Source organism: Uranotaenia lowii, chromosome 3 (genome assembly GCF_029784155.1).
Source record: "Uranotaenia lowii strain MFRU-FL chromosome 3, ASM2978415v1, whole genome shotgun sequence".
Classification (NCBI taxonomy): domain Eukaryota; kingdom Metazoa; phylum Arthropoda; class Insecta; order Diptera; family Culicidae; genus Uranotaenia; species Uranotaenia lowii.
Window position 1 is genome coordinate 243240068 of NC_073693.1, and position 23068 is coordinate 243263135.

General features: G+C 37.2%; 2 protein-coding genes across 3 annotated transcripts; both read left to right on the forward strand.

Moving 5' to 3' along the window:
- The first annotated feature begins 5894 nt into the window (after positions 1 to 5894).
- On the forward strand, positions 5895 to 6559 carry LOC129750770 (uncharacterized). Of its 2 annotated transcripts, none has more exons than XM_055745797.1 (2): positions 5895 to 6207; positions 6260 to 6559. In XM_055745797.1, the coding sequence occupies exons 1-2, from the start codon at positions 5953 to 5955 to the stop codon at positions 6503 to 6505; spliced, it is 501 nt and encodes a 166-aa protein (XP_055601772.1). In that variant the 5' UTR covers positions 5895 to 5952; the 3' UTR covers positions 6506 to 6559. The 2 variants fall into 2 exon arrangements, with proteins under 2 accessions (XP_055601772.1, XP_055601773.1); XM_055745798.1 differs by having other exon boundaries at positions 6281 to 6559.
- A 9150-nt stretch (positions 6560 to 15709) lies between these two features.
- Positions 15710 to 16352, forward strand: LOC129750761 (uncharacterized). Its single transcript, XM_055745787.1, has 2 exons — positions 15710 to 16024; positions 16098 to 16352. Exons 1-2 carry the CDS (start codon positions 15770 to 15772, stop codon positions 16320 to 16322), a joined length of 480 nt encoding a protein of 159 aa, XP_055601762.1. The 5' UTR covers positions 15710 to 15769; the 3' UTR covers positions 16323 to 16352.
- The last annotated feature ends 6716 nt before the right edge of the window (positions 16353 to 23068 follow it).

Genomic DNA, 23068 nt, shown 5'->3' on the forward strand with positions numbered 1-23068 from the left:
GCGGGATTTTTTAAACAAAAAAGTTACTTCTCCATTCCATAATAACTTTAATAAAAACCAATAAATATTTTGCACAGCCATGTCGGAGGCAGAGTCACTAAAATTTGCAGTATTTTCGGGGTTCAATAGGAATACAAAACCGTTTGATGCTTTTTTGGTTCTATTTAAGCCTGTCTATACATATTCTTAATAATTTCCCTTTAACCTAAATGAAGTTGCAATTTAAAACAGGGTTTTTTCTTTTGATTAATTTCGAATGAGACCTGCATCAGATGGTCTAGTAATATTCTAGGTATTTGCTCAAATTTTACATTAAAACGTAGAGGTTTTATACACGGTTTTTCGCAATTAGCACGGATCCTGCAAAGCCAAGTACCTATCTGAAAGAAAACATTCCAAATCCTTTTTAATAGAAAATACCTAGAAATTTTTAAAGTTTAATTCTAAGACATACAATATGAGACATGAGACTTTGAGACTTTAGACATGAGACGTGACAGGTGATGCGTGAAAGGGTAAACCTTGGAAGTGAGATATGAGATGTGAGGGATTGGAAGTGAGACGTGATAAGTGAGAAGAGGTAAATAAAAATATGAAGTAATATGTGAAAAGCAAGTAAGGGAGAAATACGACGTCTTACTTCTGAACACAGATGAAGGTGGTGTTGATTAATCCCGTTCAGCTCTACGTAAACATTTAGCTTCCCCAAAACATTAAGTTTCTTCCCATCAATAACTACTAGACGCATATGGCAGGGTGTTAACTCATGATTTTTAAAGATTTTATAGAAAATATTTTCCGAAATTACACTCTCGGCCGAACCACAGTCTATTTCCATTGTTAAAAGATGTTAATCAACCAAAGCTTCGATGTAGCAAGGTCTATTAATTTTATTAATTGAAGATATCATAAGACAAGACGCCTCATCACTATCGGAACTTGAACTCAGATCAATTTTGAGACGTTTAAATAATCCTGAAGTAGACGGTTGCGGATCAGATGAATCAATATACTTAACAGCTGATGAATTTGAATGTTGATTTCCATATGATTGATACGATCTTGGGCTACGACGGTTAAGACGATAGCAATATTCACGGGTATGTCCTTTTTTATTACAAAAGGAACATTCAAAAACAGGTTTATTTCTGTGGGATCTATTTCTAGTATCAAAACGTACAACCCGATCTCTGCTATTACTCCTGCTACGACTTCTAAAATTTCTTCTCATTTGGAATTTATCCTCTCGTCGGCCCAAACGCGCAACTACACTCAATCTGTTTTCATCATTATTTAACTTACGCATCTTTTCAATTGTTTGTTCATTACTAATTAACATCTTTTCGGCTTTACTCGAAGTTAAATTCTCCTCGCTAAACATTCTACTTTGCAGTTGCTTATCATAAGCTCCAATTACTAGCATGTCACGAATAAAACGATCTTTCATCGCACCGAAATTGCAATCTTCGGCCGCTTGCTTGATCGAAAGAATAAAATCGATCGCTTTTTCGTCTGATCTTTGCCGTCTTGTCCAAAATTCACTGCTTACTAATAACTCAGAGTCTGTTTTATCATAGTACTTTTGTAATTCATCAATAATTTCTTTATACGTCAAAGCTTTAATATCTCTTCCCGGAAAAAGAGACTTCACTCTAGAATAAACTTCTGTTCCGCAGTCTGCGAGAAAAGAAGTTTTATACTTCGCCTCTGCGTAATTATTATGAATAAACAACCATTCGAGTTGTTCCACATATTGACTGAACGAAATAGATCCGGGAATAAAAGGTTCGGTTGTCGTTGAAAGTGCCATAACGCTAGACAAAAATTTGCCTTTTGTTAAAAAAAACTAAATCAAATAAAATAAAATTATAAATAAATAAATAAAGAAAAAATAAAAATATTGAAGATAAAAAACACAAAAAGAACAAACACAAAAATAAAAGAAAAAAAATTAAATTAAATTAAAATGATGTTAAACATATACCAATAAATATCACAAATAAAGTCAATTGTAATAAAATATAAATTCAATAAAAAATCATACCTGACGAAAAAGTTGACTAGTCTCCACGGACAAAAGCAAAATGAAATCGCTTAACACCAAACAGTTTTCAGCAGCTCAACCTGAATCCTTTTCGTCTCAGTCAGCAAACACCGCCCAGTACTGGTGCCTTCACCCTATAGCGTTATCCAAAATTCACCACAATGTGGACCGGATGTGGGGAATAAGCACTCAGATGATTCGGGTCGTGAGTGACTCGCACTTAAAGCTTCCAAATTTAGATATACGATCCAGGCGCTCCTGCCATAAAAAAACTTCTCCGCTGAACTGTGTAGTAAAATCCTCTCCGGTTATCGCAAGCCAAAGCAAAATGGCGATTTCAACTCGCTTTAACAAAGCACTTGATGAGTTAACCAAAAAAAAAGCAAATGGCGTTTCCACAATCGAAACCTCGTGTTTCCACAATCGAAACCTCGTTTTTCGCCTGCTTTACCAACTTCTATGCTTTTCCAAGTACCAATGCTCGTTTTAATGTCTTTTTCAAAAGAAATCACTTTCGAGCTGGCTTAAAATGGAAAGAATCCGTATACAATTTACAACAAAATCACTTTCTATCCTAACTTGTAGCAACCAAAGCCGTATCCACTTGTAGAGAACTATGAATTCACCAATCGTACCGTCTTTTAAAAAAACCGTAAAATTCACTTTTTTTAGAAAAAGGAAATTACTTCGTCAAAAAAAAACACGATTTGTGATAAAATTCACTATTGGAAGAAAAAAAATTTCATCCACGTCGCCAATATTATATCCTGCTAAAACGGGGTTTTCGTGACACAGAAATGATAAGACGGGTGTTCAGGTTAATAGCCAGAATAGAAGTGACTGTATTATTCTTGATTCATATCTTACAAAGCTCCAGGTTTCTCTCAGAGAATGTCTCTTTAAGATATTCACTCTTTTCGATAGGGATTGTTCAATTTCCCGAAAGCGCTTACACGCTAAATCTGGTTATATCAATGTCTCATGCCTAATGTATTTTATATCAGGTCTCAGGACTCAGGTCTCAAGTCTCAGGTCCAGGATCCATTTTTTAATGTCTCATGACTCATTTCTTATATCTCATATCTTATGTCTCATGCCTTATGTATTTTATATCAGGTCTCAGAGGTCTCAAGCCTCATATCACATATCTAAGCTATAATGTGGCAGGTTTCATATCTCAGGCATGGCCGTAGGAACGGGGGGGTTTTGGGGGTTAACACAGATTCACAATTCTACTACAGATTTTACAAAATTTTCTCACTTGTTGATAGATATTTGAAGACTGTACTCGAATAACGCTATCAAAAGTAATTCTCAAAAGTGCATGCATTTTGGGTACAGTGCTTAGTCTCGAATATCGAATTTTCAATAAGATTAGACTCACTTGGGTTGCCTGATTGCCTGGATTTCACCCGTATGGTTTTACTTTTTTGGAAAATCAAAGAAAAAATAAATTGCCTGATTCAATTTATGTAATTTGTGTCCAAAACAATTTGTTTTAGAAGTTTATCCGAATTAACTGGCTGCTGTTTTCGATGAAAAAAGTCAACTTTTCGAGTATTTTTTCTTCTTGATTTCAAATGAAGAATTCCTCAATTTGCCTTGATATTGGAAAGATTTTGAGTTGAAATTTTTTAAATTGTATGCCCGGATCTAGCAAAGGTTTTTAAATAATATTTCCCGGATTTGCCTTGCTCGGATAAGTGCGCAAAAATGTATAATTTCCTTAGATTTGAATCATTCCCAATATTCTGATTCCAATTTTCGGAAATCTAAATTTGTTGCCTATGAGCGGTTTGTGGAATCTATATCGAGTTCAATATATGTACTTGTTTTTAGTTTGGTTCATCATTGGAACAAAATCCTGATACGAGTCTTGGTTTTGCATTTAAAACTAAAATAAGATTCATTTTGTATGCTCAAAACTCACGATTCCGGAATATTAAAAGTACCTAAATATTTTTAATAACAAACCATTTTTAGGACTTCGATTCGAAATTTTAACTCCTTACTCTTATGCAGAATTGAAACTTTAAAAAGTTCCATAATGGTCATCCAGAATTAAAATATCACAGTTTCATCATTCGAAGTTTTCATTCCGATTCACTAGTTGAATTACAAATAAATATAATAGAAGAAAAAAGTCATACAGAGAATCAAAGATTCAAAATTCAAATACAAAATTTCGAGTTATGAATTCTGTCTGTTCTGTTATTGATTATTAGGAATTTTTATTTGGAATTTAGGTTCAGAAATCGATTTCAAACAAGAAATCCAAATTTGTTATTCTGGTTCAAAATGCAAAATTCAGGTTCGGAATTGAAATTCAAAATACCCCAAAACAAAACACGAAAAGGTGAGAATCTGCATTCATTTTCGAAATTGCGTTCTTTGAAAAATCTAAATTTCAAATTTTAATTTTTTTTAATGGATTTTAAAAATGAAATAAAATATTAATTTTAATTTATTGTTGATAAAATAACTTAATCTTCAGGTTCAGGAAAAATCAGCTGGAAATATATTTCATTGGTTTGTTGTTTAAGATTATTGAAATTGTTGAGAGAACATGTGATTTGAACCCCAAACAATTTTTTCTTTCAAATGGAGCCTTCAAGATCCCTCATTCATTTTTTGAAGTTAAAAAAACTGAAAACAGGACCTATTTTCGAAAGCAATGATTTTAAATGAAGAACTTATAATATAAAAACTACTGAAGCCCGAATAATCAGATACCCTTAGAATCACTTTTTTTACTATTCTTTATGTATGTATTTTTCAAGCAAAAATGTTATAGGAAAAATTTTGTCAACCCCCCCCCCCCTCCCACCACCTTCCCCCCCTGAAACAGTTCTTCCTAAGGCCCTGATCTCAGGCCTCATGTCTAAGATCCCATTTTTCGTGTCTCATGTCACATAACTCATATATCATGTCTCGTGCCTCACGCCATATCTCAGGTCTTATGCCTCAGGTTCAAGTCTCAAATCTCATGTCTAAGTTATAATGTAGCAGGTTTCAGGTCTCAGGGCTCATAGCTTAGTTCTCAGGTCTCAGATGTCATGTCTCAGATCTCAGGTTTCATATCATATAGGTCTGAGGTCTCAGTCTCAGATCTCAAGTAAGGTTGCATGTTTCATGTCTCATGTCTCAGAACTCAGATTCCATGCTACATATCCGATTGTCTTAATTTAAGAGCTTCGAACAAGCACGGTTTTCTACACGGTTTGGATTTTTGGACTCGATAAGAAATCCTTTTACCGATAATAGTGATGAAGAAAATTAAACTCTCTGGAGCCACCACAACCGCTTGACAATTATTACCAGCATTTAAACGCACAACGCTGTCGCCTTCGTTAACTTGAAATCAGCTGGCTGTATGTGAACTTGAATCCGATGACCATACTTTAGATTAGTTCGATGTAAAAACTCCGAAATTGAGAATAATATTTTACATGAATATTTGGATGCGTCTGCAAACGAATCGCAACAAAACCCAGTATCAGCCTATCTACTTCGTTTTCTTTGCTATCATAAAATATCAAGCGCACGGGCAAATTTTTGACCATAAGTAAACTCAACGGACGTGTTTAGCGATCAATGTTAGGAAAATGTTCAAATGAGCTTAGTAAGGAAAATTCCTAGCTCACCGAAACTTGCAAAAATTCATCAGGAATCCTGAAAACACTGTTCAATCACCGAAAAAAAATTATGCTAGCAAATACGACGGCGTGAATCATTTCTGTTAGCCATAAATTCGGCTAGGTTTTATCGATCGCAAATTCGTCTATTATCTTATCAATGCGAAAAAGTGCATTAACCTTGCAACTTTTTGACCAGTCAAAACACAACAGCCGGTCGGTTTGGATGCATTTTCGGGGGGGAAACAGTTGCGAATAAGGCAGAGATCTAAAATGAGTCCACCTCCGAATAATGAGGAAGTGCCTCTAGGCAACTTGAATCGCCGACCGGGAACGACTGACGACCAATCCGATGGAGGAGGAGTCAACGACTTTACCCAAAAGTATGACGTGAATAGTTTCACCGGTCTGCTGGCAATTCTAGCCGTTAATTTGCAGCAAATTTACATGCTGAGTCGGGTGGGCTCCGAGCTTGGTCCAATGTTCTATGTGTTGATAAGCCTATCCTCGATTTCGGCTATTTTTGTAGTAAGTAATCACAGATGACTATAAACTACGGTGCTCGCTAGTTATTGAATAGGGTTATCTATTTCTTTTTAAGGTTTTCCTTTTGGCCCTGCGGGGCGTAATGGATTCGGACCGGATGAAGGTTCGTAACCGTACTCGTAAGAATTGGTGGCCATATTTGTACTACACCAATCTCATACTGAATGTGTTGGTGTTGGTGCTAAATTTGGCTCTTCAGATATTCGACCAAACCGAGCAGAAGTGCCAGGTGCTGTTGAATCAACCCCTCCCGATTAATGTTGTCGAACAGCCGAAATAATGGAATGTTAAACTGAAAATCAACTACGCACATACAATACAATAAAAATAGTACTCTGGAAAAATCCTTAATGCTTCGGTTTTTACACAATTTGGTTTTTCGTAGAGATGTACCGAATATACGGTCGGCCGAATATTCGGCGCCGAATATCGCCAAAAAACCGTTAAGCCGAATATTCGGCTCACCGAATAGTTGACCTAAGGCCCTTATTCTGCGCCGCGAGTGACGTGACGATAGTGGAGTCACCCAAGTCGCTCTATTCCAGTAGTCGGTTTAGGCGAGGAACGTCACTTCGGATGAACTTTGTGAGTTCTTACCCTATTCTCGTAGTCACCGTGGGTGAGAATTGTCGCATTCGGGTGACGATTTTAGGTGACAATTGTCGGTAGGGGGAAGTGTCCCTAAATGCGCATGTTAGGTAATATGCGCATACAGCCGATTGACGATATGGCTAGAGATTCATCATATCTAATCAGTGCAGTTTGAGGGTAGTACGCTTTTAACACATGGCATGAAAAAATTAAATTGTTATATAAAGTCGAAAAAATTTAAAAATTCAAACAAGATTTTTGTCAGTTTTGATATAATATATTGAATTTTAATTATCGTGCGTACAGATTCTGTGAACAAAAATTTTAATGGTTTTTCTTTCTTATTCATCTGGAAATCGGAAATTCAACAAATTGAAGCTTTTGGCAAAGTTGTAGATGATAAGATATTGGAATACGAGACAGGTTCTGAATGCCCATATCAAGGCAGGTTAAATGCCTATATCAAGATAAATAGATTATTCTTATAATTTTTTGCTTCCTATCATTTAAACATTAAATCTACGCTCAAATAACGATCTTACAGCGAAAAAAGAAGAACTTCATATTGATTCGATAAAAATACAGTATGAACAAAATATTACCATGAAATATGGCCATATGGCATACTTAACTATGTTTCATGCAAAAGAACTAGTGATGTAAAAAATGTCACCAACATTTCAGCCTTGACGTATGCCTAACTTCCGTTTCTACCATTTTCAATTAAATAATTTCAAAATATTACGAGTGTAAATGAAATATAGCTTAAAACATAAATATGCGCATTTAGCCCGCCGGTTTCGGAAATCGGCTATTTTGACTTCTTTTATTATAAAATTATTTTCACAAAAACTGTAAGAGATTTTAACAGAAGAATTGCTCTTACGTATAGAAAACAGATGTCCGCTCATGTGCATATAGTTTTCAGGCTCCTATCTATCGGAATATGGGAGAAAATGAGTGTTTTCCTTAATATGCGCATATTACCCGCCTCTCCCCTACCTTTTCAGGTGGCGACGAGATAGAAATTTAGATGAAAAATTACGAAAAATACTGTTCAGCGGAGTTGTTTGTTGTTGAAATTCAATCATTTTCTTCCTAGCATGTTATTATGCTTTAAATCATCAATAAATTTGTTAACACGACGAGAATTTTTTTTTATAAACGTGTTGGTGTTCAAGAGGGCTGGGTTTATTAAAGGGATTTCTACTGCTTAAACTGGCTGGGAATGATTTTTTTTTAAACTGATTCATCAAGCACGGCGGATTCCATTTTTTTATTAGGGGCCGTTCAGATACCACGTGGACAGAAAAATGAGATTTTTGACCCCCTCCTCCCCCTCCGTGGACAAGCGTGGACATTTGGCAACCATTTTCACGATTTGTTTTCTAGAGCTATCTTTCAAACAAATGTATTCAATTTTTTTGCATTATACAAAGCGTTGTTTAAAGAACATTTAGTATTTTTTTCGTAGAAAAATATTGAAAAATGAGCCGATGACGGAGCACTTTCGAGGATGCCTTTTAGAAAACAGAATTTGCGGTGGACACTGTATCTCAGCACAGAATCATCTGAATTCAAAAAATCAGAGCAAAATATTTTTAATAGATGTTTCTCTGGACCCCAACGTTTTTATTTAACTTAAAAATATTTTAATGACATTTTTGTGGCTGTTTGAAGTAAAAACTACGATTTTTCACTTAAAAATCCGCCATTTTTCACCTCTAAAATCTCCCCAAAGTAAAAAAATCAAAAAATAAAAACGTTGGGGTCTGGTATTCTATATGTAGAAAATATGTTCCAAATTTGAAAAGAATCGGATAAGTAGTTTTCAAATGACGATGTCCACGGACTTTAAAAATGTGCTTTCGAGAAAAACGCGTTTGAAGTTTCTGCTCTTGCTTTCTTGCAGTATTAGATAGCAGGAGATAAAGGCCTATAACTTCTACATTTTTGCTTCAATTGACTTGAAAATTTGACACAACATTCTTGAAATGTTTTACAATAAGAAAATAAAAAAATAAAAAAATTGATTTTTTGAAAGTGTTAGACCCTATCCCCCCCCCCCTTAATATTTATTCACCTTTAGAAAATATTTTGAAAGTAAGTATGTCCACGTGGACATGACCCAAACCCCTACCCCCCTCTCCGTGGACGAGCGTGGACATTTCCATACCCCCCTCCCCCCCCCCCCCTAAGTTGTCCTCGTGGTATGTGAACGGCCCCTTAACCCGATGACGTAAAGTGCATTCCGCCGATCATTCGGACCAAAAAGTTGTGTTGAGGGATCCCAATTTTTCATAGTTTTTTTTCAGAGGAATGGTGAATTTTAATAAAATTTACTGAGAAAATTGAACGAAGATGATCAATTTTGATTTATTTTCCAAAACACATCTCGAAAACTATTTTAGACTATCAGGTAATTTTTTTAAAATGTATCTTAAAGATCACGCGGGGTTATTAGGTAGATTCGGAAATGCAAAAGAATCAGTTACAGCGAAACATGTATCATGTACAGAGCATGTATCATGTACAAAACATGTATTTAGAGGCTTCGGCCGTCAGTGTTGTCAGTCACCGATGATGGTTCGATAAGAATTGTTGCTGTTCCGGATGTTTGCCGATGAAATTCAACTGGTCCGTTTTGTTCATTTCGACAACCTCGTCCAGCTGTTCCATGAACAGTACGTACGACGTTTCAAAGCTGCTCTGCAATTTCGACCTTTCAGCGCTTGTTTCTGTTCTTGGGTTCTGGCCTTCTCTGCAAGGTAGGTTGATCGATCGGTCGTTGGGAATGGAAGGGAAGTGAGTCGTACTCGTCGGAGATACCATCTAAGATACAAATGAAGCACAGGCTTCGATCGGGTTTTGTAAAAAGTGATCGGCCTGATGTTAACATCTAAAAAATAACAATTTCAAACATTAGTGAAGAATCTGTACGAAAAAATTAACTATCTTACCGGTAGGGATAGTCCCCAGGGATCAAAAGGTCTGAATAGTTTCATTAAAGTGCCACTTGTATCCTTCCATCACCAGTTGATGTGCTCGAGAAATCATGACCGCATTGAACTGGTAAACCATATCCGATACTAACACCGCGAGGCGAAACTCCCCAACGGCTCCTGGGCTTCATGGCAGATCGCACATTGGCCTGTCGTGGGGAACTTCCTGTTTCAGTAACAGGCGCCGTGTATGCAGATAATTTTGCCACCAATAATCGCCGACGGCGAAAGGTAGTCGAAGATTTCGATGCAGCGCACCTTGAGAGCCGGAAGGTTTCCACATTGTATAGTAGTTTAAATAAAATATTATTAGACGCGATTTCGTAAACTTTCGAATATTTTCCGCCACGATGAAACGAAGGAAAAAACAAAAACACAAGTTTGACAGTTTGGGGTTCATCCAGTCACTCAGCTGGAATGAACAGGTGTCACTTGCTCTCACCTTGCTGTCACCTCACTTAAACCGACTGTCGAAATAAGGTGACAAGAGTCGAGTGACGGTGAGGTGACTCGCCAAACGTCACGTCACTCGCGGCGCAGAATAAGGGCCTTTGTTTTTTTTCTTATTTAAAACAGCTTTAAGAAAAAAATGTAAAAAGCACAAAATCAATTTATAACTGAATTTGTGATTCCTCAACATATCCGGATTATCCGAAACTTTTCTGTGCCGAAATTTAGGCCCTTATTCTGCGCCGCGAATGACGTGACAGTTGGCGAGTCACCCCACCGTCACTCGACTCTTGTCACCTTATTCCGGCAGTCGGTTTAAGTGAGGTGAGAGCAAGTGACAGATACTCATTCCGAGCTGAGTGACTGGATGAACCCATCTAGCAAAATGGCTAAATTTTCTCTGATTGTGTTGTGCCGGTGTTTACGGTTCGGTTTTTGAAAATTGAATTTTAAAATAACGAGTGAAAATTGTGCCCCGTCCTGGACAATTATAGGATTGTACGGTATTAGCAAGCTGATCAATTAGAAAAAAAGGACAAATTTGGCTACAAAAGTGGAAATTCCAGCCACAGAGAATTCCAGCCCAGCCCGGATTTCAGAAACAGCATCAAACTAGAGCAACAAAAATTCGAACAGCATGCAGGGACAACTGCTGTCTCACAAATCGGTGCGCAAAAAGGCTTCCGAGTATCTGCGACAACCTTAGCAGCTATTTCAGGTTGGAAAAATAAGTTGCTTCTTTTAATCTCACCATTTCTAACTTTTGTCTACCTTTTGTTCCCGAAATGAGAAAAAAAACAGGTTTGGACCATGAAAACAATCAGTCGTATCATCGGTGTTCAAGTTCGTCTTGCGCTTTTCGATGGAATCCATTTAACTATTCCGTCCAGTCTGTTTGTTCATTTCGTTCTTTATACGACGGAAGAAGATACCTCGGAACACCAGATATACCGGTGGTGACGACTAGAAAGACGATCTGTGGGATTTAAAACCGAATCTTTAATGAGACCGAAAATACCGACGTATGTATGTGAAGTGGGATGTAAGTGACGGCTTCCCCCCAGCGACGGGAATGTGTTCCGAAAAAGCGTAGGGTTAATAGTGGCACGTTATCCAAACAAACAGGAAAATGGTGCCCTATAATATCGGATTAATGGAACATGATTCGAATCTGATACAAATAAAGAACAAGTAAAATGATTCAATGTGTTTGTTCAATTAACTTAACCATAAGTCCATAAGTCGGTTTTATGGGGACACTTTTTAAGGAACTTGCTGAATGCAATCAATTAACTGTTATTGTTTATATCATAATCAATTTCATTAAACAAGAAAATTTTCAGATTTGAATTTTGATACAAAAATCAAGGCCCTAGCTGCAGATTCCAATTAGCATTCCAGGTTCAGATTTTGGATCAAATTCAATCGAATTTGCATATTAATATTCCGATTGTAAAATGTAAAACCCAGAATTCGCTTTTGATTGCACTTTTTTATCTTTGCAATTTTAAATGCTTAAAATGAGGTTGAAAACTTTTCATACAAGCTTTTTCGTTCAGTGCTAAGGTTTCCGTATCCCTTTTATCATTTAAAATCTCTTTTGACATGAATTTTTGTTAAAATTTTTGCCTCGTCGGTACCTAAATCCATACCGACAATCCTCACCTAAAATCGTCACCCGAATGCGACAATTCTCACCCACGGTGACTACGATAATAGGGTAAGAACTCACAAAGTTCATCCGAAGTGACGTTTCTCACCTAAACCGACTGCTGGAATAGAGTGACTTGGGTGACTCGACTATCGTCACGTCACTCGAGGCGCAGAATAAGGGCCTTAGTAGTGGTAGAAAGATCAATTGAACTGCTCTGCGGCAGCGTCTGTTTCTACTTCCGAAACGGCACTTCAGGTATCCGTTGCTGACTGACTGTTTTTCCTTCAGCCGCCGCTGCTACATTTTAGGCAAGGAATATTTAAAGAAGGTAGTGTCGAGGCAGCCCTGCTTTAGTATTAGTACACACTGCGACGTCACAATCACGAAAAATCTGTTAATTTACTAGGAAATTTGCCTTTTTCATTGATAATTTGAAGAATTTGCTGGAAATGTTCCACTTTTAATACCTGTTATTCTAGAAGGATTCTTGCTCTTCAAGATTGGTACGAAAAAAGTTGAATTTTCGAGTAATTTTTGTATGAAATAGACCATCGAAGTTCGAAAAAATGGTGGATTTTCCCTACTCAAATTTTCAAAACTTAAAAATTAGTTCAAAGTCTTCCATGAAAATGATCAAGTCAGTGCAGTTTAAGATCCTTATTACAAAAAAGTTATCAAAAAACAAACTTTTATATAAAACCACAATTATTTATTCGCATTTTAGGAAATCGAGTTAACAATAATCAATTGATGTTAATTGTTCTACATAAGAATTGAATATGGTAAACCGATTGGATAAAAATCATGACAATCAGTTGAACACTCAATAACTACCAGCTAGATCTTTTTAAAGTAGATTTTATCTTCGTTTTTGAACGTTTTAGCTCCAAGATGACATTGCGTTCATTATTAAAATGAGAAAAAAAAACATAATACAATCTTCAAAGGACCAGAAAATTTCATAACATAGTGAAATAGAGGTCTTACAACACAATCAAAATGAAATTGGAATTCATTTTCGTTCTAAAACATGTTTTTCTTTGAAATTTCTGCCATTCGCATATAAATTTTCGATATATTCGTTTTTGTGACGTCACAAAAAAAATCCAATATGGCCAATATGGCAATCCTGCACGGCTGCACCCAAAATAATTTTCACTTAAAAAATAAGTGACATCTGTAGTGAATTCTCGCCATACGTAATTTCATTTGAATTTTAAGTGATGGGTCAAGTGAATTCACTTAAGTGACCGGTCAAGTGAATTAAACTAGGAAATTCGAGTGAAATTTATCTGAGTTTCTAAGTAAGTTTCTCACGCGTTTTTTTAAATAAACAAAGAACATTTATAGAACACCACTTCGATTTCAAATACTTACATTACGCTTTCACCATAAATTTATTGATTGGAAAATTCCATCGTAATCCCAAGGTAGATCGATTACTGCGGATAGTGCGACTTCTAAATCTTCCCTGCTGCAAACCAGAAAATCTTTCCAGTTCAACCCACAAGCTGAAACATGATAACACCTTTAAATAACTTATCCTCACATCACGTTTAACACAAACTACCGTCAAAATCGCCTAGTAAAGAATTGGGAAAATCCAAATCCAGCACAAGCTTTAAACGCTGCTCTTTAAAATTTACCATTTTGAACTCTGAAAATAAACACAACCGACCCAACATTCACTTGAAATTCAAGTGATGGGGGAGTGAATATTTTTTCTCACTTCAAATTTAAGTGACGACTGAAGTGAATGTGGATGAATTCACTTGAAATTTAAGTGACTGCCAAGTGAAATGTATATGTCGCACTTGAATGGAAGAAAATCACTGGATCCTTGTTTTTAAGTGAAAAATCATGTGTATTTTAAGAGTGGATTTGGGTTCAGTGTGGCGTTGCTGGAAAAGTGATATCGCCACTGGTGCTGGTCCTATTTGCGAGTGTTGGCGTTCAAACAACAACCGTCGACTTCCGTGTACTATACCTTTGTGTCCTCCTCTGAAGGATGGGATATTAGTTCGTTTTCCACATCCGCTACGATCCTCGGCTCCATTTCTAGCTTAACCTACTCGCTTAAGCCGTACAGACTTACGGTGACGGTTTTCGAACCGAATTTTTTAATATTTTCTTCAAAATTTAATTTTAAAATTTCGACGCGCAAGCAAAATAAAAACAAACCGAGCTGATTTGACACATGGGTTCATCCAGTCACTCACCTAGGAATGAGTCTCTGTCACTTTGCCCACATCGACTCCGGGAATAAGGTGACAAAACTCACGGTGACTCCGAGGTGAGGTGACAAACTTCACCTCATGCACGGCGCAGAATAAGGGCCTAAGTATTCGGCCGAATAGGCCGAATATCTTCTACAGACTTGTAAATTTTTCAAATAATTTTTGATAACTTGTACAATATCCAAAAGTTATGTTGTAAAAGCTACACAATCTTTAAAAACGTATGGTTTCAGCAAAACAGCTAAGGTGTTTCCGCGTATCTTTCACTGTAGATCGTGCAGGAGAACGGTGGACGGTATCGCTTTATACTTTGGTTATAGTTTATTCCAGATTTTCTGGATTTATTCGGGCTTGCCCACAAATCCAGTAAAGAATCCAGGTAAGTCAAACTGGACGGGACATCCAGATATTGTTTTATTCCTCCCGAGTTTTGCTCGGGTTTATTCAGATTATATGCTAAATCAAATAAAAACTCAAGTTCCTCTTTAAAATTTTGTGTTCAATTTTCCAAAAATTTCATAATATACATAAATTTTGCTCTTTTTTCAAAAATCGTTCTGAATGCCTGACCGTCTGGATACGTATGGTTGAATGAAAGCATGGTTTTCTTAAGGTTGAAGATCATCTATATTTTCAACAACTATTTCAAAAATATCTTGCTCAAATTCGATCTTCACCTAATTCACTATCAGTAGAGCAATTTAAAATAGCTTGGCACCTGTTTCGACATGTTTTATTATCTGATGTCTTTTCAGTTACTGGTGACATTTTAAAAACCAGAAAGACCCCTACTCAAAAAATATGTTGTAAAACATCATCTGATCATATCATCTGGTGGAAAATAATCGACTTAAAACATGAGGGGCATTGATATGGAAGAAATAGAAAGCATTGAAATAATCGCTTAAGGTTTTTTTCATTGAAAACTCAATAGAATATTCGACCGAATATTCGGCCGAATATTCGTTTGGCCGAATAGTTGAAAACGTTAGTATTCGGTATTCGGCCGTTCGCCGAATACCACTATTCGGTACATCTCTAGTTTTTCGAGACAAGAAACTCTTTTACTGAGAATAGTGATGGAGAAAATTAAACTCTCTGGAGCCACCACAAATGCTTCATAATTATTTCTAGCATTAAAACGCACAACTTTGTCGTCTTCGTTAACTTAAAATCAGCTGGCTGTATGTGAACTTGAATCCGATTTCCGTCCGTTAGAAAAGTTTGACAAAAAACTCTGAAATTGCTAATAATGTTTTACATGAATATTTGAATGCGTCTACAAAGGAATCGCAACAAAACCCAGAATCAGCAATCAATGATAGGAAAATGTTAAAATGAGCTCTAGGAGAATTCCTAGCTCATCGAAATTTGGAAAAATTCATCAGGAATCATGAAATCACTTAGCCTGCTAGCCTGAATAACGGCGTGAATCATTTCTATTAGCCATAAATTCGGCTAGGTTTTATCGATCGAAAATTCGCCTATTATCTTATCAATGCGAAAAAGTGCAGTAATTTTGCAACTTTTTGACCAGTCAAAACGCAACAGCCAGTCGGTTTGGATGCATTTTCGGCGGTAAAAAGTTACGAATAAGTCGGAGATCTAATATGAGTCCATCTCCGAATAATGAGGAAGTGCCTCTACGCAACTTGAATCGCCGACCGGGAACGACTGACGACCAATCCGATGGAGGAGGAGTCAACGACTTTACCCTAAAGTATGACGTGAATAGTTCCACCGGTCTGCTGGCAATTTTAGCCGTTAATTTTCAGCAAATTGACATGCTGAGTCAGGTTGGCTCCGAGCTTGGTCAAATGTTCTATGTGTTGATAAGCCTATCCTCGATTTCGGCTTTTTTTGTTGTAAGTAATCACAGATGATTATAAACTACGAAGCTCGCTAGTTATAGATTACGGTTACATATTTCTATTTAAGGTTTTTCTTTTGCTCCTGCGGGCCGTAATGGATTCGGACCGGATGAAGGTTCGTAACCGGACTTGTAAGAAATGGTGGCCATATTTGTACTATACCAATCTCATACTGAATGTGTTGGTGTTGGTGCTAAATTTGGCTCTTCAGATATTCGACCAAACCGAGCAGAAGTGCCAGGTGCTGTTGAATCAACCCCTCCCGATTAATGTTGTCGAACAGCCGAAATAATGGAATGTTAAACTGGAAATAAAAATAGTTCCCTGGAAAAATCCTTAATTTTGTTAATTTTGGAATTCTCTTCAAAATTCATGAGTTTTTGTAGATACCTAAATTCAGATTAAAAATTCTTTTCTAGAATTTTTAATCATATTTTTTTTTAAGAAAACTCGGTAGAGTTTGTCGATTTTTTTTTTTTGAAAGCGTAAAAAACCACCGTGTATATATTCAAATACCTGGTGGCTCCAGAGAGTTTTGTAAACTTCAAGAGAAACGTTGATCATCCAAGCCTAAGCAATTTACGGAAATTTTTTGCTTTTTTTAATCATTTTTTTTTAATATAGCAAGTGACACATGTATCATACAAAAATGTTTAAGTTTAAGGATAGCTTTTATCGATTTCAACATTATTTATTATTATATGCTTATGCGATTTTGAGCTATCTTTGAATGAGAAGGCGTTTAAAAAGCAGTGATAAATAACTTTACAGTTCATCTTTAATTTCACCTACATGAATCTATTTCTGCTGATATCCTTCCTTAACAACTTTCAACCTTTAGGATCATAACTGATATGTATCAGTTGAGGCACTTGGGATCAGAGGGGTGCAAGTGATTTTTTATCAAAACTGAGATAAACTGTTTTTTGGAAATTTAAAGTATAGATTAACATTCTGTAGAAGACACAGGTCAAAATAAAAATTATTTCGATTTGTTTAAGCTGTTTATAAAATAACGTGTTAATGGAAATCCTGTTTCGTTTGGTGACTGACACCAAAGAATCGAACATTTAGGATGAATTCATTAAAATGTATACATTTTTGTCAGTTGAAAACAAGTAATGGAAAAACAAACATGGAATCATCATCTAGTTCCGACTTTTCAGAATTTTCTACTGGTTCTGACCAGGATAATCCAAAGTCCTCAGATAGAGAAATGATGAAAATAGATTCAGGGGAAACTTCGTCGGCAGGTTTATAAATATGTAAAATCTCATTGTTATGTATACGAAAAAAAATTTTTTTTATGGCAAATTAAGCTTATGCTAATAAGGATGAAAGGCAGACACAAAACGCACTTAACTACAAATTTTTGGCATCGGCCGTGGAAGCTTTCGGGCTAACCACACAGACATAGGCAGGACCTTGCTACCGATGGGGGAACCATACATACATGCATACATACATACATACAACATTTTAGGAAAGGGGTCTGGTAGAATTGGACCAAAAAAGAAAAATTGAACATCAACGGTTCTTCTGGAGAATCAGAAGTTGCTGCTGCTGTAGTTGCTAACGGGAATGAGTTCACTTCTGGAGAGTCAGCTGGTCATTTATTAAGACCCCGAAAACGCCAACGAAACCAGTCAGTCTGGAAACTCCACTTGCGGAAAAGCGACAAAGCCAAGGGGAAGGGTACGCTGAGTCTACCGGAAAAAAGCGACTAGCTAAACAGTTGATTCCAATGAATGAACACATATGCAGGTATTCTTGTGTATCCATTAGAAAAAAGAGAGAAGTTTTCAACAAATTCTGGGAATTGGGATCGTGGAACTTGCAAATTTCGTTCATTATAAGTTGCGGAATCATCACTCGGCACATGCACCCCTCTGATCCTAAGCGCCTCAGTTCTGAGCGATCTATGTAGGCTATCAGATGATTTTTTATTTTTCGCTTTGCGTAGAAGGACAAAATCATGACTAGGTAACCGCAATGAACAGTCCAGTATGTGCTACGGCTTTTTTGAACATGTCGTCCTGGTATTTTTTCAGATTTTTCCTTCTGAAACATTCATGATCGTCTATCAATAACGAACATTATCAGCAATGATGCGAGGATAGACGTTCGGGAATGATTGAGGGATCGACGTTCAAAATGTATCACGCAGTATGTCGATCACCTTCGATTAGCCACGTGACGAATAGCAACGGTAGCCTACCATGGGGCATGGTATATTTTCTTGTATCAAGTTAGTATTGATTTTCGACATACATTCACTGGGTACTTTTACCACGTGCGTATCACAGCACTCGGAGATATCATCATTCTAGCTAGAAATCGATCCTGATTGCTTTTCTTGAGCGATTTTCCGAACATTGATCGACGCATGTTGATACTTAATCTAAGATTTTTATTCTTTATTTAATTAGAGAGACTTTTAGCTTTTTCAGTTAATTCGTCTCTGGTAGATTTTTCATTAGATTGCATCATACAGCTGACTCATCTTCAGAAAGTTCAAAATTTTATCTTCAGCTTCTCTGTCGTTGCTTAAAATTTCTCGGATAGACGTCGATAAATCCAGGTTTTCTCGGTAGATCTGAAACTGCGGACAGCACACGAGAATATGTTCAACAGTCAGGCTCGTTTCACAAATTTCACATGTTGGACGGGTACGGCAACTCGAGTCAAGGTAGTGGAGGTGTGTAAGTTTCGTGTGACCAGTTCTTAAATGTGACAAGATTTGCTGTTCTCTACAATGTGTCCGATCCTCATACACACTTACTGAACCTTTTACTTTCCTACAAAAAAGCTGTCTCTCATTGAACCACGGTTTTTCCCAAGCTAGCCAGATCGTGGATAAAATATGTCGTTTAATTTCCATTTTCGGAATAAACTTGCTCCAGACACGGCCGTTTCTGCCTTTGGCAGCTTCTCTATCTGCTTCTTCATTACCTTTTATTCCTTTATGCCCGGGAATCCAGCAGAAGGTTATTTGGCTTAAGTTTTCGCTCTCAATGGCCTGTATCCAAGGATGGGTACTTGATCCCTTTTCGATGGCTTGTAGCGCACTTGCCGAGTCGGTTAAGATAACAATCGGATTGGCAAGTTCAGTTGCATGTTCAACAGCGATTTTCAAAGCAGCAACCTCGGCGGTGAACACAGATGCTATATTCGGTAGTTTGAAAGAAAAGTTTCCAGTCGGTGTGACAATCCCGAAGCCCACTCCCTCGCTGTTTTTGGAACCGTCTGTGTAAAGCTTTGAGTGAACACTGAACTGTGCAATATGCTCGTTGTACGTAGCTTGTGCTTTCCATGCTGGATCACTAGCTTTCAATTTGTGTTTTATACTCCAATCTATTTTCGGTTTCGGCACAAACCAATCACGATCGCTAACTCGATGACAACGTAAAACTGGTGGGAGGGTATTCCCAGTAACCTCATTTAACAATCGGTTGGCAGAGGCAGCGATATCGACTTGATTAGGAGTATACTGGTTTCTACTTCGATGCTCGAGATAATGAACGGCTCTATTCGCAATGATTTTGGTCAGAATCATCTTGAAGGGTAAAACTCCAACTTCAGCACATACAGAAAGAATAGGGGTACTCGGTAAGAGCCCTGAAGCAATACGAATCGATTTGTTGTAAAGAGGACTAAATTGTTGAATTAACGTTTCATCTACTCTGCAGGTCAGCTCAATACCATATGTTAATTTGCTAGTGACCAAACTGTTGCAATATTTAGAATAGTTTTCCTGTTATTAACAGAATGATTACTACCCAGTATTTGATCAATTTGATACTGGACTGAATGTCGTTTCTAATTCGTTGGAAGTATGGTACATAAGATAGGTTTCGATCCAAGGTAACTCCTAAAACTTTAATAGTTTTATGGTAAGGAATTTGTTTACCTTCAACAGTTACAGTTCGCGACCATGGTATATGTCTATGACTACAGATATGCGTCATTGAACATTTTTCAGGTGCCATTTGAAATCCTACGGATGTACACCATCGTGCGATACTCCTTATTGCTGCTTGCAGGGTAATCTCACACGAACAGGTGTTTTCCCTGCAACAACTTAGTACTATATCGTCTGCATATACAAGCGCATTCACATTCTTGGGGATGATCGTAAAAATATTTTGCATTGCGATTAAAAATAGCGTTACTGCTAGGACGGAGCCTTGTGGAACCCCATTTTCTTCGATGAATTCTTCGGAGAGTGTGCTTCCCACAGATACTTGAAAAATTCTTTTACCTAGAAAAGATTTTATGAAGGTTGGGAGATTACCTTGTAGATTCCATTTTTGCAATTGACAGAGTATGCGTGCCTCCAGACTCTGTTGTAGGCCTTGGAAAGGTCTAAAGCGGCCATATCAACGTGCATATTATCTTTAGATGCTTTTTCTAAAATAGTTGATTATAATATTTTAATGGCATTGCGGCGAGATGAATTCTAAGTAGAAATTTAAGACTTGTGAAATATATAGGTGGATAGATGAAGCGAGTGCGCTTCGTAGAAGAAGTGAGTAGGCGGTGAAGATGTAAGCGAAGGGCAAATTTTTGAAGAAAGCTCAAAGCTGTTGGTTAATCCTTTGCTGCGCACCGACTGACTATGGAGAGGGGGCGAAGCAATCGCAGCCCCCCTCTACAGTCAGCCCAGAGTGGCTTAGATGTGTATACACACCTAAGCGAGCAAAAGAATAACCAACAGCCGCTTACAAGAGCTTTGAGCTTTCTTCAAAAATTTGCCCTTCGCTTACATCTTCACCGCCTACTCACTTCTTCTACGAAGCGCACTCGCTTCATCTATCCACCTATATATTTCACAAAGTCTTAAATTTCTACTTAGAATTCATCTCGCCGCAATGCCATTAAAATATTATAATCAACAATTATAACGGCGATAAAAATCTGAAACAAAAATTTTTCTAAAATATTAGCTAGATCCGCGAAATATACACCAGTTCCTTTCCCTTTTTCTCTTTAAAAGCATATTGTCGTTGGTCAAGTAAATTATTGCTTTCCAGGTGCGTTACGAGCCTCCTATTCACCATTCGTTCAAGAATTTTAGACATACAACTTGTTAGGCTGATAGGACGAAAGCTTGATGGCGTTTTTGTGTTGTTAGATACTTTTGGTATAGGGACGATAATACTCCTGCGCCATTCTTCAGGGAAGCATCCGGTTTCCCAAAGCATATTGTATCCGTCCAGAAGAGCCTGTTTAATTCGTAGCGGTAGACGCTTTATCATGGGATATGCCACTTCGTCTGGGCCACAAGACTTGCTTTTAACATTGTCTAAGGCATACAATAGTTCAGTCATAGAGAAGGGATCATTGTATCGTTGCCTAGGTGATGTCAAAGTTTGATTGAATGTTATTTCACACGGTATAAGTATATAAGGTAGGCTACTAACTCGAGTAAACAACTCGTTTGAATGCAAATTAGTGACGTCATTACTATCTGCCTATAGCGTGCCAGGCAAAAAGTTTTGCGCGCGTAGGTCACTAGATGGATAGTAATGACGACATTATCGGGAAGATATCACCTTATTATATTGTACACCGTGGTTATTTCACGCTCTTCCATCAAACTTTTCTTACTAATAAACGCGGAAGGGTACATTTCAGTGGAAGAAATTTGACAAAAATAACGGCCAAGTTCATTGCTTATTTTGTAGGGTTGTCTGTTATTTTTTCATCGACAGTTAGCGTGAAGCCGTTTAATCTTCTATGTCCTCGTAACGAGTTAACTCGACGCCACACTTCTTGCAGTGATGATCGTGGTGATATTCCATCTAGAAATTCTAACCATGAATCCCGTTTGGCTTCTTTAATAATGCGGCGACATGATTGTCTTGCAGTACGCCAGTTTTCCAGATAAGCATCTCGATTGGGATCATCAGGGGAAACACGTTTCCAGGCTCTCAAAGCTTTCCTACGTTCTTTGATGGCTAGTTTTACATCTACATTCCACCATGGAACTGAACGTGGACCTGGTTTGGCCGAAGTTCTTGGTATGGATTTATTTGCCGCTTCAAGGATGAAGTTGCCAATCTGGCTAGGTGAATACTGAGTGTCTCGATCTACAAGTGCCAATAGTTCGGCTTCATAATCAACCCAGTTAGCTCGGTCTAATTGCCATCGCGGTCGTCTACCTGTTTGAGGAAAGCTTTTATCTGTGCTTTTATTACTAATAATTTCAATTGGGTGATGGTCACTGCCTCGAGAATCATCGTGTAACAACCAGTTTATTTTTCCTATCATATCGCTTGAACATATCGATAAGTCGATTGCTGTCGATGTGCTGCCTCTTGAAAAGGTTGTACCACCGTCTAGGATTGGTCGATCTTGGATCGATCTTTAGGAGATCGATCTTCTGAACTCAAATTTTCGATTTTTTGGATCGATTCTTTAGCCTTGGAAAAATCGATTAAATCGGTTTATTTTCGATCCGATCTTTCGATCTTTTGAAGTTTTTTTTCTCTATATATTGCGGAGATTTCGAGATTCAGTGCAAAATGGTCATTCCTGCATCATCCTTAAGACTGCGTTTCATTATTGGTGCTTCCATGCTAATCAAATTGAGACCGATATAATGGGTAGCATTTTATATTTCTATATACTTGAGAATTTTTTAATGCTCAAGTAATCCAAAGCTCAAGATGAACTTCTTATCGAAACCTTCAAATCTCATCAAGATTAGCGAAATCACAAAATTATCTGTAATTTCACAGAAATTCAAGCAAATTTTCGTCACATAATCTGTGTCTCAGGTCACAGAATAATAATTTTTTTCACAGAATGCACAGAATTTATGTGTTTTGTTCATACCTTTGAAATTATGAATATTAAAAAACGATTCAATTGGTGAACATTAGTGAATTTTTAGGTCAGAACACATAATAACACATTAGTTTTTGTCAAAAACACAGATTTTTTTTTTCGGAAACCTTCTCTTGTAGTCGAAACTCGGTAGAAGGCTGATCAGCATTTCAATGAGACCTCCACAAATAAGTGTTTTTAGAAGAA